Source organism: Microchirus variegatus, assembly GCF_963457635.1.
Source record: "Microchirus variegatus genome assembly, chromosome: 17".
Taxonomy (NCBI): domain Eukaryota; kingdom Metazoa; phylum Chordata; class Actinopteri; order Pleuronectiformes; family Soleidae; genus Microchirus; species Microchirus variegatus.
Window position 1 is genome coordinate 23,686,927 of NC_139818.1, and position 20,529 is coordinate 23,707,455.

The 20,529-nt window shown below is 41.6% G+C and overlaps 1 protein-coding gene across 1 annotated transcript; it reads left to right on the forward strand.

Moving 5' to 3' along the window:
• Positions 1 to 3,113: 3,113 nt before the first annotated feature.
• On the forward strand, positions 3,114 to 17,070 carry frmpd2 (FERM and PDZ domain containing 2; the record flags this gene model as incomplete). The annotated part of the gene is given in 28 exon segments (XM_083903773.1): positions 3,114 to 3,234; positions 3,597 to 3,760; positions 3,870 to 3,935; positions 4,048 to 4,227; positions 4,309 to 4,384; positions 4,559 to 4,646; positions 4,825 to 4,849; positions 4,851 to 5,048; positions 5,132 to 5,203; positions 5,661 to 5,835; positions 5,948 to 6,083; positions 6,171 to 6,309; positions 6,422 to 6,574; positions 6,673 to 6,858; positions 6,947 to 7,114; positions 7,230 to 7,399; positions 7,482 to 7,582; positions 8,430 to 8,510; positions 8,592 to 8,699; positions 8,947 to 9,063; positions 10,562 to 10,743; positions 10,860 to 10,961; positions 11,743 to 11,836; positions 12,218 to 12,303; positions 12,381 to 12,579; positions 14,140 to 14,354; positions 15,512 to 15,578; positions 17,033 to 17,070. Coding segments are annotated over 28 exon segments (3,507 nt in total).
• Positions 17,071 to 20,529: the final 3,459 nt, after the last annotated feature.

Here is a 20,529-nt window from a genome sequence, read left to right on the forward strand (position 1 = left end):
TGTATTTCAAGAAATTGTTTGTGGTTTTAAAATACACGGTTCACATATATGTATACATCGACGATTTATTGATGAATACGTGTATAAATAAGCATCTATGAACGATTTTGCAACTTTTGAGTGCATGGTGTGAAGTAGAGTTCGACCGATGCCGGCTTTTCAGTGGCCGATATTTACCATAATTGCAGTCAATATTTTTTACCAATATAATGTGTGGTAATATTCGTTCTCTGACAAATTATAACAGTTTAATAACAACAAATCTGCACTCTGCACTCAAATAAAACTAAATATTAAATACATGTAATAGGTAGTTATTAAGAATAAACGTTGTCAAACTTCCAGGGAAAAGGTTTTATTGACTTTTTATCAGCATTTATCAAGTGACAAAACAGAAAACATTACATACATACGTAATAACTGTTAAATTAATTAAAGGTGCATTACGTAATAAATGATAAAATCCTCCTAATATGTCACAGAGACTCAGGAATAATGTTCATATAACAAACTGAACTCACCAACAACAACAGTACAGACAAAATATTTGCATTGAAAAAAAACATTTGCAGACTGCAAATCATGTTTATGTTTTGAAATCATGTTTTTGGCATGTGGCGCCACCTACCGCCGTCTACCAATCATTGCAGTCAGTAGAGTCTCAGCTGCCGAGCAACCACGGGGTTGCCAGTTACGTTAGAAAACGAAACCTAAAAGACCTCTGTGTTTTGAATTTACATATGGCACCTTTAAATAAATATCAGCCAATTTTATGGGCATTTTGTCAATTTTGTCATTCAGTCAAACTTTCTCTGAATATTTTATTTAATTTTACCCACTGGATTTATTTGACATTTATGCTAAACTGTGAAAAGAAACTATAAGGAAGGACTATTGTACAATATACAGTGGATATATAGGGCCTAGTTACAGTATTTCTGCCTGTATGACCTATTTATTTACAAAACTGTACAAATTTCTTTTTTATCAAACTGGTATGACTGAAAAATCTTTTTTGGTTGAATGTCCCTTAGTTATGGTTTTACATACTGTCCTGTCACTAAAGTTAGTCAGCTGTGTGTTCATCTGTGCGAGGCAGTCAACGAAAGTGGGACAATTATTGTGTCACTTTGTTTGAAACGGCAGATTAACACAGTGCCGGCCTCTCAGCGGACCGGGCCCTTTGCTGCCCCATCTGCCATTAGCTTGTCCTGCAAATCCCATTATGTTCTTATGGTCCCTCGTCTAAAAATAGCAGAAAATGACAGGAAACGCAGAAGCAACACGTCATTGCAGGGGAAACTATGTTATGGAGCCGATGTCCCCTCCGAGGAGACGATTGATCCGTCAAGTGTGACAATTAATGCCATGGCGGGCGGAAGGCAGAGGCGGGTGGGATGGCAGCAGCGGCGGCAGCAGTGGATGGATTAAAGTGGCGGATGTCTGAGGGAACTTAAGAGGAATCTCTTCACGTACCGCATGAAATAAGGTAGGCAACGAAATGTGTTAAAACCGAGACGTGATGGTTTTTTAATCTGAGTGGGACACGGCAGAAATACTGTACGTTTTTTTGCTGATTTAACCAATGGCCGGGGTGCTGGTCGTCATCTAATCTTTATTTGAGCTGCTGTAATGACTCGGTTTCTCTCTAGAATTAACACTCTACTGGTTTGTTTGTGTGAGCCAATGCGTCGAGCTCACACAGCTGTGAGTTTATCCAGATTTCACTGGATAAACTTCCAAAAAATGTCAACATTTGAGCTGCGATTTGAACCTTTGGTGACGTGGTACAGCAGCGGAATTTGCCATCCTAATTAAAATGTTAATATAGTTGCTTTTTTTACAGTTGCAACGCTTATATGTCAACGTGGCCATTTGCGTTTTTCCACATATGGTGATAACGGTCCAGAATAGATTATTTTAGCTCACATGTAGACGACCTCACCCGAGGTTATCCAGGTCAAATTAAATCAGAGTGCACATAACCAGATTAAGAGAGCCGTGTTATTTGGCAATCTATCAATCTGCTGAGGCAAGTCTGGTTTCTGTCTGTGACGCAATTCTGTTCGTGAGTCCGAATCGAGGCACAGTTCAGTGTCTGAACACTGGCAAACACCAACGGCAGCAGCTGTGCAAACAGTACATGTGGTCAAAGTGAGAGTAAATAATAACACACTTTTTAATTTTCGAGATGATTTAGGTATGTTTACAAGCATACATTGTATTGTATATTGTGGTTATTTATCATATTTGAAACATACCAAAACTTGGTATTGCTAACATTTGGCTACGTAGCAATAGCACACACTAACGTAAACTCCCTTTGAACGTTTACGTTTCTAAATTATAACTTTTAAGGATCATTTGTTGTCGTCCATCGTCCAGTGATTTTCTGGTAAACCAACACTGGTTGGATTATTGTCAGAATATTAGCGTGTTTTCTTCCTGCTAACCATTAGAACGACTGTAATCAGAATTTGTGCAAACTGATACAGCACGTATTAAAAAACAACCATGTACATTAAAGGTGCCATATGTAAGAATGTGGCCAAAAACGGTTACTACATTCAAATTCAAAATACCGAGGTCTTTTAGGTTTCGTTTTCTGACGTAACTGGCAACCCGTGGTTGCTCGGCAGCTGAGACTCTACTGACTGCAACGACTGGTAGACGGCGGTAGGTGGCGCCACATGCCAAAAACATGATTTCAAAACATAAACATGATTTGCAGTCTGCTAAATATTGTTTTTAAATGCAAATATTTTGTCTGTACTGTTGTTGTTGGTGAGTTCAGTTTGTTATATGAACATTATTCCTGAGTCTCTGTGACATATTAGGAGGATTTTATGGCCAGTTGCTTTAGATTTATTACATAATGCACCTTTAACCATGTAAATGACTATGGAAATGTCTTCAACTGGATGTTGGTAAGTGATATGACTTCAACTTGAAAAGAAAAGTATGACAGGAGTTAGCAGAAGTGTTTCCCATTAGATCTAAGTCCACTAAACCAATAAGCTTGTCTGACTGAAACTCTGACCTTTGACCTCTAAAGAGTTATGGCGTCTCACGTATAGAGTGTTTATGTTTGTGTGTGTGTGAGACGTGGCAGGATGGGTACGTTCGTGACCCTGGCAGAGGTGTTGGAGGGCCGGGGTTCACCGCTGGATGAAGATGAGGTCTGGTGCCTGCTGCTTGCCACCACTGAGGCTCTACTGGACATCTCGAAAAAACGTAAACAAAACCGTCATTTGTACTCCCTTCCGTTGTTGCTCCGTACCAGGCTACCACATTTGGTTCAAAGGCAGGGTTCAAATGTGCCGACCACCACGAGCCTTTGTAGGTCAGTCACAGTGTGCTATAATTAGCATTTGCGTATCAGAAAAGTTCTACTTTGTAAGTCATAGTTAGCTGAAACCCAACCAGAGCAAGACGCATTTTCCGGCTAGTTTGTACTTTCAGGAAAGATGGCTGACATCCGTAAAGCAATACCCTTGCCTAAAGTACATATGAAAAGCTTTTTCTAAGGTTACAGGTTACAAAGGATGATGTACGTTTTGCGTTGTCACACATCGTCTGTTCTTATCTTTGCACAGGTTCGGGCAACATGTACAGTGTGCTAAGTCCAGGCTCAGTGCTGCTGTCGGCCAACGGGAGTGTGGCCCTCAAGAGTTGTGCGCGAAACGAAGACGTGGCCTCCTTCACGGCTCCCGAGGTCCAACAGGTTCACGCCACCTTCACCAGGAATCAAGCTGAAAAGGTACACACCAAGGTTGACCTTCGGTCCAATCTGACACATTAGTCAACTTTCCTAAAGGATAAATATTGCGCGAGGGGAAAAAACCTTTGCATGTTTTGTTTTCCATCAGATGGTTGTGTATTCACTGGGGATGACTCTTTACTGGTGCGTTGACTATCATCTTCCTCATAATCAGGTACTGCTTCCTCCCTCTTTCTTTCCATCGTTTGCTAAAACTTGCGCGTCTTGTGCACCGTAGCAAATCATCCGTTTCCCCCCCTCCCCGTGTTCCACCTTCTTCCTTGCAGCCGGTCCAGATGAGCTCGGAGCTGGAAGGTCTGCTGCTCAGCATGTGCGAGGAGATGGTGGTGAGAAGGCCCGACCTCCTGAGCGTGCTCGACACCTGTGAGCTTCACCACAAGGCTGCCATGCTGCCTCCAGCCGAATGCCTTATAAGACAGCTGGTGGAAGATGTCTACAGAAACTCGGTGAGTGTTCAGTAGAGTTTATCCTTCTTCTGGTTACTGATACTTCTTGCTCCTCGAGTTGGACAATGTTGTCTTTTGCAGGATGATCACGTGTCCATGGCTGAGAATGGGTCTAAGCTAACAGACCGCAGTCAAATGGTCAGAGACAGATTGCACAGTAAGAAATCCCATCCCTTGTTTCACTTTCACTTCACTTTGAAAGATGTGCAGACTTGCTTTGTTGCTGTTAGATCACCTGGAAGTTCTACCACGAGCAGCTAAATAACTTAGCATAAGGCAGGGGGCAAATTAACATGTGGCGCATAAGTATTAAGATAAGTTTGTTTTCCAGGGGGATCTTTCAGTAACTCAACATGGGCGTTGAAGAAGAAGATTTCTTGCACATTCTCAGGAGTGCCTTACCCATCCGATCCTATGGGGTATGAAGTACATTCACACACAAAAAGCCCTTTATTTCACCACCAAAAAATGCCAAGTTTGAGTTCAATTTGAGTCGTTTCTCCAATGACAAAACCAATGTGGAATAAGAGACCGCATTGGGATGACAAACCCTGCAAAGGGCTAATGCAATTAAAACACATACATTCTGGTTGCAAGCCTTCATCTCATGACCGACAGATCTTGACGTTCATCAGAATAAAAATGGAAAACTAATTCCCCCCAGGATTCCATCGCAAGGTCGAAACAGGGAGACGTACGGCAGCTGGCAGCAGCTGAACCGCGGCCCCTGCAGTCCGTACTTGGACGGTAATCGAAACAGCAACTTAAGATCCCTGGCACAGTTTGAGTCTACAGTTAGTCTGAACGAGAAGAGAGTGAAGGTGAGCCTAATTACCGCAGTGTGTAATCGGATTTAAAGTGAAGTGGTACATTACCGAGGTTTCATTTTTCATTTGTGTTACAGGACTCGGGCCCCGAGTTCATTAGAATGTTAGACGAACCACTTGTTGTCTTGGAGCTGCCCGGATCAATCGTGGTGAGTTCTTGGAAGAAAAAAAGATCTGTCAAAGGTTTTTGGCAATTTCTAGAGACCTAGTTCTCCAATAAACTATGTACATCTACTGAAAGGGTTCCCTCCCAGGCCATATCAGCTGGAACCTTTGGCTGGCCAGGAAAATTTGAGAAGGTTTTTTGATGATGTGACTCATTTCTTGAATCACCCAATCAAAACTGTCCATTTAGCCAAGTGTTCATCCATTCAGATGTAGGAAGCTAAAGTTTATCTTTATCTACATTTCAGCCAAGGGCCATACTTTTGATGAATCTGTTGAACAACCTTTATGAAATATGTCCACCCAGAATGACTCGAATATGAACACCAACCCTTACCACCAACGTTTTCCAAGGTTCCTCCCAAAAATCTATCCGTAAATGACTTGGACGACCACGAACCTTCACAGATTTCTTCAAACGTGTGTTCTCCTTGTTTTCAGTCAAAGAAAGGTAAATCTCCAACCACCCAGCGAGAGATAAGTGTGGTGATGCCAAACGGTCAAAGCATCCTGGTCAAGTGTGAGGTGAAATCCCGAGGAGGAGACGTCTTTGACATGATTGTGGCTCACTCTAACCTGATGGAGCATTTCTACTTTGGCCTTGCTTACACAGACGGTAAAAGAAGCTGACGAATTTAAGAATGACCGATTGCTTGACTTGTGAATGCTGTCATACCGCGTTGTTCCACATGCTCTGCTCAAACGCCTGTCGCCTCGTCTCTTATTAGATAATGAGTTCTTCTTCCTGGACAACGACACAAAGATTTCCAAGGTCGCACCAGACAGCTGGAAGAAAGTGCCTACAGCCACCATTGTTCTCTATTTCAGGGTTAAATTCTTTGTCAGTGACGTTTATCTTCTTTTGTAAGTATTCTCAAGTATTTCTCCCAAAACAAACATCGGCGGGCAAAGTCTTCTGTCGCTCAAACGTGGACGTTGTTTCTCCATCAGGCACAATCAGACCCGTCACCAGTATTACCTCCAGCTCAGGAGAGACCTTTTGGATGACAGGCTGTCCTGCCATGAGGAGACAGCTCTGTATCTGGGAGGGCTGGCACTGCAGACGGAGTATGGGGACTGCATGCCTGAGGTTAGTCCAGGCAACTGTCTTCTTCCATAAAGTTCTGGAAAAAACCTCTGGATCTGTCATTGCATGCAATATGTATTGGATTGAATTAAAGACCTGGACTTGCTGTGTTTAGGTGTTTGGTAGGAACTACTACCGCCCTGACCAGTATGTCCCCAAGAGCGTGATGGAGAAACGTGCCTTGCCTTACATTCAGGAGGAGCTCATTCGACTGCACTCCAACAACGCTCAGATGCTGAGCGACGAATCCAAACTCGAGTTCCTCAAAGTACCAAAACAGTCACATTTGAAATCAAACAAACAAGATCTTACCATCCAGCACCATGACATGGAGTACAGTTGCCACTCTTTTTTTTGTCCCTTCAGGTGTGTCAACAGTTGCCTGAATACGGTGTGTTCTTCCACCGTGTGACGCGTGAAAAGAAGCCAATAGAAGGAGAGATTATCCTCGGGGTTTGTGCCAAAGGAGTCATCGTCTGCGAGGTAAAAGACGGCAACAGATCCACCAGTCAGAATTTCTACTGGAGGGACACTGCGACCATCTCCTCAAACGTAAGTCAATCAATGACTTTCTCCCCTTTTTCATTGTGTTTCATTTGCAGAATTTTTATAATTCCCTATTTTCTGGCTGTCCCCGCAGAGGCGGAAATTCGTAGTAGAGAGTCGCGGCAGCAAGAAGAAGCACACGTTCATCGCAGAAAGTTCCAAGATAGCCAAGTATCTGTGTAACCTGTGTTCGGCCCAACATAAATTCAACAACGAGATGAACTCTCGGCAGCTCAGCCACAGCCTCACCTCAGGTCGGTTTGTCGAAGAGAGAGCATATTAACGACACGACACACTTGGAAGACGAAATAAGTTATAGGCAGAATATTTCTTTGATTTCACCTCCAGAATCGAACATCGTGCAATACGCGGCGCAGTGTCGTGCCCAGAGCAACCAGCTCAAGTCTGTCTCGTGCTCAGAGACGCCACAGGACGAGAGTGGTCTGACCACACCTCGGGACGAGTCCCTGGCCAAGATGTGCGACGACCTCACGGCCAGGGTGGAGGCTCGCATTCAACAGCAGCGGCAAATCAACAATGAGCAGAGGTGCTTTGAATTCAAAATCAAATCTATGAATAGCTGTTTGCATTTAATTATATACTTATCTATTATCCGTGCTTTTCTGCAGTACCTTCTTCAGCAGCCAGCGCAGCAGCCCTGCGATGCGTTCCCCAGCATTCTCTCACAGGAGTCTATCTGAAGTTCCTTCTGGTTCTCCAGCAGCGAGAGGTACAGCAGAACCAGAACCACAATCAGATTTGCTAGCTCATTTGGTGAACAATGGTTAATTTTCTAATTAAGTAAATATCCCAATGTTAGACGAAGATTGACACCATTTTCAAGACTGTTAGCTTAATTAGCAAAGTACATTCAGACAAGAAAACACAACGCAACATTTTCTACCTTGAAATCTGTTGGCTGCAGACCGCGAACAGGCTAACCCTAACCCTAAATGCTGAGGCTAATGTTTATCATGTCCTTTACCTAGAGTTAGACTGACACAATTTCAAGCCAGTTAGCTTAGCGTAGTTCAGCTTAGCGATAGTACTTTAAATTGGGGGCAAAGCTAGCATGACTCTGCTGTTACCTGTAAAAAACAGCTACACATGCTACAGCTAACTCTCTACAAAGAAGTAATTAAGTACATTCAGACAAGAAAACACAACGCAACATTTTCTACCTTGAAATCTGTTGCCTTCAGACCGCGAACAGGCTAACCCTAACCCTAAATACTGAGGCTAAGAAAAAGAGAAATTACAAAATGAATTCTCTAATTGGTGAACAATGATTGAAGACAGTTTGGTTTCGATCAATGCTCTTTGGTGGAACGCCTCGGCCAATAAGGAGAATGGACCTCCTTATGTTAGTTCAAGTAGATGGGTGCAGCTCTAGAAGAAGTCTTGGCAAAAGATTTGTGACTTTAATTTGATTGGAATAGCCATTGGTAGCCGTTGGAGGACAGTGGACCATCTTCATTCCATACATAGCTACATTGCTAGGTTGGCTATACTGAGTCAATTTCAAAAAGTTGCCTATTTTCCTTTGAAGGTTCGTGTCTTCAATGCATGTCTTACAGAAACCCCAACTAAAGTGAGGTCGTCATCAGAGAGAGAAGTCATATGCGTGTCCTTAAAGAAAGACCCAAGACTTGGCCTTGGTAAGCAGATCATACAAAGTCATGACTGTGACTCATTAGCATTTTCTGTGTTTGACACGCGTGTGGTTTGTGCCCGTAAAGGCATAATAATAGTGGGCGAGGACACGGTTGGATGTTACGATCTGGGCATCTTTGTTGCCTCTATTGTGCCTGGTGGACCAGCTGATAAGGATGGACGCATCAGACCAGGTAGATAATTACATAATTTATCTCCTCATATAGTAATGTCTTAAATATATGAATTCTGAAGCAGTACATCAGAGTACTAGTACTTCAAAATGCATTCCAAGACTGTATGGCAACAAATTGGGAGTTCTAAAAGAATCCCGCGAGCCTTTTTTCGGGTCACGCAGAGTTCAGAATTGCAGACGGGGTGATTCACTTCTCCAACTGTTACCGGACACCGCCGCATTTTCACGATGACCTTTGACCTTAGGTGGTCGCCTGATCTCTCTGAACCACGTCAGCCTGGAGGGGGTCACCTACAGCGAGGCGGCAGAGGTCATGCAGAGAAGCCCAGAGGAGGTGCAGCTCATTGTCTCACAGTCAAAAGGTGTGTGTGTGTGTGTGTGCGTGTGTGTGTGTGTGTGTGTGTGTGTGTGTGTGTGTGTGTGTGTGTGTGTGTGTGTGTGTGTGTGTGTGTGTGAGAGAGGATACTCTGGCTGTGAACCAGTGTTTGCATGTATAATACATGTGATGTAGTCATTAGCCCGGTCTAGATGCACCTGCTCCCAATGAATGTAAATTGCTAGACAATAAATCTGTGTTTGTTCTTTTTCCTTGAGGCAAACAGAGCCTTTATTGCTCTTGCCTGAGTTTTTCTTGGCAGAGGATAAACCTTGTAAAATATGTATTTCATTGTAATTTCACCAATAACTTTTTTTTAATCTACCTGTAAACTGTCAGGTTTTGTGGATACGTGTTAGCTCAGGGCGGAAATAAACTTGGTCATGAAATCTGGGAGATTTTAGTAAAATCTTAAATGAGAAAATGAGAAATGACAAAAATTAATTCTCTAATTAAGTAAATATCCCAATGTTAGACAAAGATTGGACTGACACAATTTCAAGCCAATTAGCTTAGCGTAGTTCAGCTTAGCGATTATACTTTAAATTGGGGTTAAAACTAGCATGATTCTGCTGTTACCTGTAAAAACAGCTACACATGCTAAAGCTAACGCTCTACAAAGAAGTAATTGAGTACATTCAGACAAGAAAACACAACGCTACATACCCTAACCCTAAATGCTGAGGCTAATGTTTATCATGTCCTTTACCAAGAGTTAGACTGACACAATTTCAAGCCAGTTAGCTTAGCGATAGTACTTTAAATTGGGGGCAAAACTAGCATGATTCTGCTGTTACCTGTAAAAAAAAGCTACATGTGCTACAGCTAACTCTCTACAAAGAAGTAATTAAGTACATTCAGACAAGAAAACACAACACAGCATTTTGTACTTTGAAATCTGTTGCCTGCAGACTGCGAACAGGCTAACCCTAACCCTAAATGCTGAGGCTAAGAAAAAGAGAAATGACAAAATTAATTCTCTAATTAAGTAAATATGCCGATGTTTATCATGTCCTTTACCAAGATTTGGACTGACACAATTTCAAGCGGTAATACTTTAAATTGGGGTTAAAACTAGCATGATTCTGCTGTTACCTGTAAAAACAGCTACACATGCTACAGCTAACGCTCTACAAAGAAGTAATTAAGTACATTCAGACAAGAAATCACAACGCTACATACCCTAACCCTAAATGCTGAGGCTAAGAAAAAGAGAAATGACAAAATGAATTCTCTAATTAAGTAAATATGCCAATGTTTATCATGTCCTTTACCAAGAGTTAGACTGACACAATTTCAAGCCAGTTAGCTTAGCGTAGTTCAGCTTAGCGATAATACTTTCAAATTGGGGTTAAAACTAGCATGATTCTGCTGTTACCAGCTAACTCTCTTCAAAGAAGTAATTAAAGAATTCCGGACAACAAAACACAACCAACCATGAAAATAAACACAACATTTCCTACCTCGAAATCTGTCGCCTGCAGTTCGCCTCAGTCCCAACTGCGTGCGCTCACCTGTGCTGAGGAACTACGAATCCCAGAATATGGCGATGACGGACGGCCGTTCGGACGACAACAGCGCGGACGAGATCATCTCAGTCATGATGACGCCGAAGACCACGAACAGGCTTCACGTCCCCGGTGACGCACGAGTCCTTGGAGCGCAGGTACGATCGCACTCGTCGTTCTGCCTGCAATTGTTTGAAAAGCGCGGTACGATACAGTTACACGCTTGATTTTTTTTGAATAACTGAACGGTAAAGTCTGAACGCTGTCGTTTCAGGACGCGTCTTCTCTGTCGTCGTCCTCCCTGAGCTGTGTGAGACCGGAGGAGATCACCGTGGAGCTGAGGAAGATGTCGGGGAGTCTGGGCATCAGCATCTCTGTGAGTTAATGAGTCTGTGAGCTATTTTATTGCCAATAGTGAAGTAGTTTATGACTTAGGTTAGATCTGTCCAGCCATTACTGTCCCCCATTCACTTTATTTAAAGACATTAGCGAAGGCGGTCGGCAAATTACATTTGGCCACTTGGCTCCGAATCACTGCGCAGTGGAAGCCACAGAGTGTTGAGTCTAATGTGGCCGTGAGAATTTGATTAAAAACCATTAGGTCGAAGCAATTGTTCGTGCAGCGGCCGATCGTCAACAGGAAATCTGCACCTCTCAATCTGATTGACACCTGTGGTCTGATGAGATCACTGAGGGGGGCGGGGCCTGTGTTGCTGCATGTTACATCACTCATTTACTTCAACACACGCTGATGGTTTACCATTATTTATCTGTTAAATTGTATTTTTTAAAGGTGCCACATGTAAGAATGTGGCCAAACACGGTTACTACATGCAAATTCAAAATACAGAGGTCTTTAAAGGTTTCGTTTTCTGACCTAACTGGCAACCCGTGGTTGCTCGGCACCTGAGACTCTACTGACTGCAACGATTGGTAGACGGCGGTAGGTGGCGCCACATGCCAAAACATGATTTGCAGTCTGCAAAATATTTTTTTGAATGCAAATATTTTGTCTGTACTGTTGTTGTTGGTGAGTTCAGTTTGTTATATGAACATTATTCCTGAGTCTCTGTGACATATTAGGAGGATTTTATGATTTATTACGTAATGCACCTTTAAATATAATGACATAAAAGCCTGTGTCTCTGATTGGTCAGGGTGGCGTCGACACAAACCTTCCTCACGGAGGAATTTACATCAAGAGGCTCGTTTGTGGAGGGGCAGCAGAGAGGGACGGACGCATTCACAAAGGTACAACAGCTCGACATCAAGTTGTTCAATAATAACAACAAAAACATCTCATTTCCTCATGCAATGTTTACATTATTCGCTTACTAATAGCAGTTATTGTCAATGTAATATGCAGGTAATATCACGGTAATGAAAATTGCTATAGACTACCATCATAATAAGTAAAAAAATCTATATCATATTGCACATATTGTATAATATATACAATATTATGGAACAAGATGCTATAATAAAATGGGACTACCATAAACTACTGTTATGTAATGTAAAAAAAAAAGGTGCGTTTGATTTATATTCAGCAACACGGTGTGATAATGAGATCCAACACTTATTAATAATTAAAAATACATAAAGTGCACATGATTCTTTTTTCTGTTCCAGGCGACAGACTGCTGGAGGTGGATGGTGTTCACTTCCAGGGCTTCACTTACCAGCAGGCTGTGGAGTGTCTGAGTAAAACTACTGAGGTAAACGTCAACACATCTATCACAACTCGTATAGAGTTGCACTCTAACACTTCTATATCTGTCCTCTCCCTCTCCAGGTGGTGACCGTGGTCGTGGAGAAGGAGCCGATGAACGTGTCCACGGTTTCCCTCAGCGCCGACACCACCAGCAGCAGCGTGTCCAATCAGAGCCTCAGTCCGGCGTCCAGCAGGCCCAGACTCAAGAGCTGCTCGTCCACCAGCACTCCGCCAAACACCATCGGCGAGCGACGCAAAGACTACAGCTTTGTCACTGATGGTAGGACGCCGAGGTCACATCGGGACGACTATTACTTCTTGGTGAAATGCTGCTCACTTTTCCATAATTGGAACGATCTACAGACTAGTTGACTTCAGAAGATCCTCAAAACTGAGCAGAATTCTAATTGGTAACATGGAAGATCATCTGAAAATGAAAGGATACGATAAACATGAAGTCTACGATATCATATCATTTATAAATAAATTTTTCTCACAGTTTGACAACCTTTTCTAGCCGGAAACTGTAGTTCCGTAAAAACCGATTCGTCTCTGCACCAAAGTCCCATACGCTCTTAGAAATAAGGGTTCCAAAATGGTCCTTCTACAAGGGCTGAGGTTCTACCTGGAACCACTTGCTAGGGTTCTTGGTAACACTAATGGTTCCAGTAAGAACCATGTTGACCCAGAGAACCCTTTAAAACCCCTCTCCTGAATAAAGGGTTTTAAAAGGGTTCTTGGTGGAACCCTCCAAAAGGGTTCCAGGTGGAACCTTTATAAAAATGTTCTACCTGGAGCCAAAAAGGGTTCTCCTATTTTTGCTAAGTGGCTAAAATCAGTTTTTACCTTCTGTCCTTGCTGGCAGCCATGTTGTTCGGGACCGTATCTATGTTCCCCGGGTGCTATGTTCCCCGCTTTGTATGTGACCGGGAAACATTGGAATCTTTCTCTAACCCTAACCCTAACCCTACCCTTTTTCAAAAAAAGGGTCCCATGTTCCTCTGTCACATACAAAGTGGGGAACATAGGACCTTTTTTTGGGAAAAACGGGGGGAACATAGGACCCGGGGGAACATAGGTACGACCCCTGTTATTGTTAGCTACCTTCTTGTAGCCTAGCTAGTAAGCTGGATATGGTAAGTACACCTTCTGCTAATGTCATTACGCTACGTAGCATCATCTCGGACGCTGGAACTGATGTCGTACGTTCATAAAATTGAATCAGCGAGTATTTATTTGACTTTACACAAGCGAGGACGAAGGCGCGTCGACGCTTAGCCGCGCTAGCTTGACCGCTTCAAGGTGAACTTTCACACACTTCCTCCTCCTCCTCCTCCTCCTCTTCTTCCTGATCTTCCTTACTGACCCTGACCTCCTTTTTGTTCGTCTTATCCCCGTGGCCTCCGTTATCCTTAGACCTGACCTTCTGCATACGTCATCCCGCGTCATCATCATCATCATCATCTGCCCTCGGTCGCCTCACACAGTGAACACAACTGTTGACGCACAAGAGCACATTCAAGTCGTTATTACTTTATTTCAACAATGAAATAACTTTGAGAAAAAAAGAAGAAAAAGGGCAATAAGTTAATTCTTCAAAACAAGATATTATTAGCTATATAATATGATATATATGATATAAGATGTATTTATATATTATAACCACATTTAAGATTACATTACATTAGATATGACTTTGGTATAAAATAAGTAATAACCCAAATAAGTAATGTAAAATATACAAAATATACCAAAGCAAACAATTATAAATGTACATTAGCATTAAGTTACACAGCTAATCAACATCTCTACCTTCTCTCTCACCTCCAAAAACCTTCAGAAAACATCCAGGAGGTGGCGCTGACTAAGAACGCCAGTGGCCTGGGCTTCAGCTTCCTCATGTGCGAGCTGGATCCTCCCACCCGGGAGTTTAGCAGCCTGGTGCGGATAAAGGAGCTTTTCCCGGGTCAGCCGGCTAAGCAGAGCGGCAGAATCCAGGAGGGAGACGTCCTGGTGGCCATCGACGGCCAGTCGCTCAAGGAGCTCTCCTATCCAGTACGTCGATATTTCACATTTCGAAAAAAAACCCTTTATTTATTCATGTTTAAATGTCAATTTACCGACTACAGATTGTCGCAAAAGGTGGAATCCACTAACCCCTTCCCGTTCCCAAGCGCACCAGGGAACTACGGTGGCCTTTGCAGACCAGAAAGCAAAAAAAAAGCAACAAGGACAAAAACGCAACACCAGTGCAAGACAAAAATAAAAGTCCAAATAAATCAAAATACTGGAAATAAATCAAAGGTGCAGTGTTTAGCTTCTTATTCAAGTTGGGAAAGGGCTGATTTGTCCATTCAGGCTTCCGTAGAAACAAAGCAGCACAAAATGTTATAAAGCAAGGCCTTTAAATGTACTTTAAATGTATTTTACATTAGGATTCTAAGGCGCAAACCAAATAAATTCAACTTTAAAGTCATAATACACTCACAAATGTACTTTTAAGTCATATCTTTGATTTCTGTCAACAAACTCTCACATACTAGACCTTTAAATTCGCTACTAAACACTGAACTAAAACATTCTCACACGACAGATATGATGCAACTCTACTACTGTAATGTGTGACGAGCTAATAATGAACTATAATCTTCAATATAATTACAATAATTACTAACTGTTTAAGTAACTTTAATGTTGTTTTCCACGACATGGATCGTCTTGTGTTTGGAAAACACGGCACAAAATCACCTCTGTCCTGATTTAAAGTGCACATGTTGGATTTAACGCAGTATAGGAATCAAACAGTGAACGTTGAGTCTTGTTAAAGGAGGAGGAACAATGTTCCGTGACTGTGGATAATGATGCGGTCGTGTGATGTGACCTGATGCTGTGACAGTGGAACAGGTTTACAATTAACTGGCCGAACAATGGAGTCACTAAACAGGCCTTTTACTGGGATTTGAACGGCGTTTGTGAAAGTGGAAATTGACCATCTGTCAGTCACACTGGTGTCCACTCTTTTCTCTCCAAATGGGAACATAATTGACACAATGTTTTATTGAAGTAGATCATTAACTCTTCAGGAATAGATTTACTGCTATTATAAAATCCATTCAAAACCACCAGGAGTCGCCCCCTGCTGGCCAATTGCTCCGTCTCTCCTGTATCTCCTGCAGTTGCCTAACAATTATTTCTATTTTTTTTTCTTGTAGAAGGTGCTCAAACTGTTCAAGAACACACCACCTGAAGTTAGACTGACACTCTATCGGCCTCCTCCTGGTACACACTCACACACACACACACACACATTCTTGTACTTGCTGCATACTGAGGACCAGCATTTCCACTTTATAAATCAACACAATTACAAATATCTACTTCATGAATGACATCTATAAAGAACTACTGGTTGCAGTACCATAAAATGTCTGCAGGTGGAGCCCCAGAGCAAAAAGGGCTGGAAAACTTTTTCGATTTTATTTTATTTTTACAATTTTTGGTCCAACATTTTACAAAAACGTCATACTATACTATGTCGACCAAAATTTGAAATTAAAATTTTACCCAAAATTTAAAAAAAAAATTTTACCCAAAATTTTAAAAAAAAATTTTACCCAAAATTTAAAAAAAAATTTTTACCCAAAATTTAAAAAAATTTTTTTACCCAAAATTTAAAAAAGATTTTTTACCCAAAATTTAAAAAAGATTTTTTACCCAAAATTTGAACAAAAATGTTGAACCGAATTTTGAAAAAAATTTGACCCAAAGTTTGAAAAAAAATTGACCCGAAATGATGATCCAAAATTTGAGAAAAAGTAAAGAAAATTGACAAATTGAGTATAGCATGTTATAGCAACCTAAGGAAGTGATTTCAATGAAAACAAAGTGAGGACCGGCCAAAATGTCCTCCCTCCGTAAAAATTACCTCACTTTGTTGGTTTAAAACCCTCACTGGTCCTCAGTATGCCGCAACTACAAGAACACACACACACACACACACACACACACACACACACACACACACACACACACACACACACACACACACACACACAAACACACTGTAACCACACTGTAATCGGGGCTCGTTAACTAACGCCTACCTACCTACCTACCTACTTAGATAGAGGCCAGTTAGCTAGCTAGCTACCTACCAACCTAATGCTAGATAGAGGCTGGTTAACTAACGCCTACAGTACCTACCTACCTACCTACCTACCTAATGCTAGATAGATGCTAGTTAACTAACACCTATCTACCGACCCACCTACCTAATGCTAGATAGAGACTAGCTAACTAACGCCTACCTACCTACCTACCTACCTACCTACTTAGATAGAGGCCAGTAAGCTAGCTAGCTAGCAACCTACCTAATGCTAGATAGAGGCTAGTTAATTAACACCTACCTACCTACCTACCAACCTAATGCTTGATAGAGGCTAGTTAACTAACATCTATCTACCTACCTACCTACTTGGATAGAGGCCAGTTAGCTAGCTAGCTACCTACCAACCCAATGCTAGATAGAAGCTGGTTAACTAATGCCTGCCCTACAGTACCTACCTACCTAATGCTAGATAGAGACTAGCTAACTAACGCCTACCTACCTACCTACTTATCTACCTACCTACCAATTGCTAGATAGAGGCTAGTTAGCTAGCTAGCTGGCCAGCTGCTAGATTTACGTCGCCACAACATGTCATCATACGTAAACGTGTTTTTTTTTCCTGTAGGGCTTCTTCCCTCCATTGATCAGTTTCCCGGCACATGAGCGACGTCACAGCGACGGACGGAAAAAATGAAACGAGGCTAAGCGTCGAAGGATGAACTCACTCTGTGACACCAACGCGGCAGAAAGGTCAGTGCTGTTAGGTGAGGTCACATGATGTCATGTGATGAAACCACGTTAAATGACCGTGTGTGAATGGAAACGTTGCTATAAACTCATTTCAAACCAAATATTATACTAATATTGTTGATATTGTGTCTATTGAGTCTATTCTATACAATATAATACAATATACTGTATATGCAGTGATTAGTCAACACTATAATAAGTTTGCCTCTTCTCAATAACACTGGAATTTTATTACATGTTTATTTTACAAAGACCGACATGGATCAGGATCAGGATCAGGATCAGGATCAGGATCAGGAAGTCTCAGAGGTTGGACAGATGTGTGCATTAAAAAGGGTGAGTAACTGGATAACGTTCTTTTATTGTGTGTTAATTTCACATTGTTCAAAAACCTGCACATAATTGTCAGATTTCTCCAAGAAAAAACAACAAGGTTTAACAGTTTTAAACGGAGAAGTGATTTGTAACGTGTTCAGTTCTCCTGTAATGTTTCATATCAGAACACCATAAAAAGTAATAGCCTGATATTTCCAGGAAAACACGTGCAACTGAAACAAAAACAAACTGTTAGTTCATTATCGTGAATCACATTTTCCGTCCACACTTGTGTGCGGCCAACGTCTGAACCACGGCTGACCTCAGTCAGTGCTGAGTGATCTGACCATTTTTTTTCAAGCATCTCGTCAATTCAGCCACAAGGGGGCAGCACAGCACCATGTGTGACACCACTGTTTGACACCAATTGACATCATTTCATTGTTTTCTCCACAGAGAAACCAACAAGAAGGACAAAAAAAAGAGAGAATATCAGAAGAGAAGGAAATTAATTGAATTTTTCATTGAACCCAAAACATTAGTTTTACAGGCCACCGACAGCAGTGTGTTAGTATGAGTGTGCACTTTTTTTTTCTGTTGGCAAATTAACATAACTGTGAATAACGGCGTCTGAATCAATAAAACAAAATTACCTGAAAACTTTTCTGCTTCTTTCGCTCATAAAAAAACAAACGCCGTTAAACTGAGCCTGACCTGAATATGGATGATCTACACAACCAAACACTCATTTAGTACCTGGACAAACCTCACACACACACACACACACACACACACACACACACACACACACACACACACACACACACACACACACACACACACACACACACACACACACACACTCTTGTACTTGCTGCATACTGAGGACCAGCATTTCCACTTTATAAATCAACACAATTACAAATATCTACTTCATGAACGACATCTACAAAGAACTACTGGTTGCAGTACCATAACATGTCTGCAGGTGGAGCCCCAGAGCAAAAAGGGCTGCAAAACTTTTTCTAATTTTTTTAAATTTTTGGTCCAAAATTTTACAAAAACGTCATACTATATCGTCCAAAACAAAAAAATAAAAAATGTGACCAAAACATTTTTTGTCCAAAATTCGACAAAACGTCATACGATACTGTCGTCCAAAATTTGAAAAAAAAAATTTGACCCAAAATTTTTCGTCCAAAATTTGACAAAACGTCATACGATACTGTCGTCCAAAATTTGAAAAAAAAAATTTGACCCAAAATTTTTCGTCCAAAATTTGACAAAACGTCATACGATACTGTCGTCCAAAATTTGAAAAAAAAAAATTTGACCCAAAATTTTTCGTCCAAAATTTGACAAAACGTCATACGATACTGTCGTCCAAAATTTGAAAAAAAAAATTTGACCCAAAATTTTTCGTCCAAAATTTGACAAAACGTCATACGATACTGTCGTCCAAAATTTGAAAAAAAAAATTTGACCCAAAATTTTTCGTCCAAAATTTGACAAAACGTCATACGATACTGTCGTCCAAAATTTGAAAAAATCTTTGACAAAACATTTTTGGTCCAAAATATTATAAAAACGTCATACTATGTCGTCCAAAAAAACAAACAAAATTTGACAGAATTTTTTTTTTTTTCACAAATTGAGTATAGTATATTATAGCAACCTAAGGAAGTGATTTGAATGAAAACAAAGTGAGGACCGGCCAAAATGTCCTCACTCTGTAAAAATGACCTCACTTTGTTGGTTAAAAACCCTCACTGGTCCTCAGTATGCCGCAAGTACAAGAACACACACACACACACACACACACACACACATATACATGCATTCATACATTCATACATACACCTCTCTGGGTGAGGAGCCAGTAATGGCCCCCCTCGTAAATAAGGGTTCCTGTATTTTCGGCGAAACCCAGTAGTGCATCTGGATCCCATCAGAGCTCGTGTTCCCTTTTGCAAATGATCCCGAATGTTTCTAATTATGCCAGAAGGAGCCGGCACGAGGCCGCGTATGTGTGTGTGTGTGTGTGTTGCACCCTGACGGACGCGCACACACACCCGTACACTGGCCTCTGTTTATTCATGAGCGCGGTAACAGAGATGGACAGCGTGGTCTTGACCTCTGCTGAGGTCACCGCACGTGGTGATGAGCGAGCGAGCGCCCTGCGCCGGGCGCCAAGATGAGCTTTTAACGATTAGGGTTAAGGTCGAACGTTGAGGTTGAAGGACGCGTTCTGTTGAAATGTTTGAGTTTAAATGTGTTTACGGCGGGAGAAGAATTACTCGCTGGGTCTTTGTGTTTTTTTGATTCCGCAAAATTTCCATATTTTAAGGCATTCCGTATGTAAGGCCAGCATCGTGTTAAATATATGTAAATTGTTTAAATCTCAATCATGCAAACATGAGAGTTTTTGTACTTTGGTTTGTTTTGACCCTTGTGCATGCGTGACTGCACACACCAGGGAACATTTCATTAAATAGCTGGTAGAATATTATTGCTTTCTCTGGTACTTGACCATAGATGAAGACGCTGGAGTTCAGCCATCGCGGTTCGGTGCCAAGTGTTGTTGAGCGCAACAAAAAGCACGACTACGGAGGCTGTGACCTACTTCCTGTTAGACATGTGTTGTTTTATTCGTGCAAGGCAGCACTTCATCAGCCAATCATCTTCAAGGTTTGTTTTTAGGTCACTTTGTCACAATTTCTCAAAAGAAATCTACTTATTTGTCTTTACGCGCTGAGGTCATTTCAAAATGGCCGCTTTAATAAAGCAGAATTAATCGATACATTTAAAGTAAACAATGGCTCACTTGTTGTTTTTATCGCCTCCTCTGAGTTTTAACAGCTTTTTAGCTCATTGCTTTTGGTTTTACAGCCTCTAACCACACGTACTCTCATTTAGCCTGTGGGGACGCTGGGGTTCGAACACACACACACACACACACACACACACACACACACACACACACACACACACACACACACACACACACACACACACACACACACACTGCAGCAAATTATTATTGTCATTATTGATTAA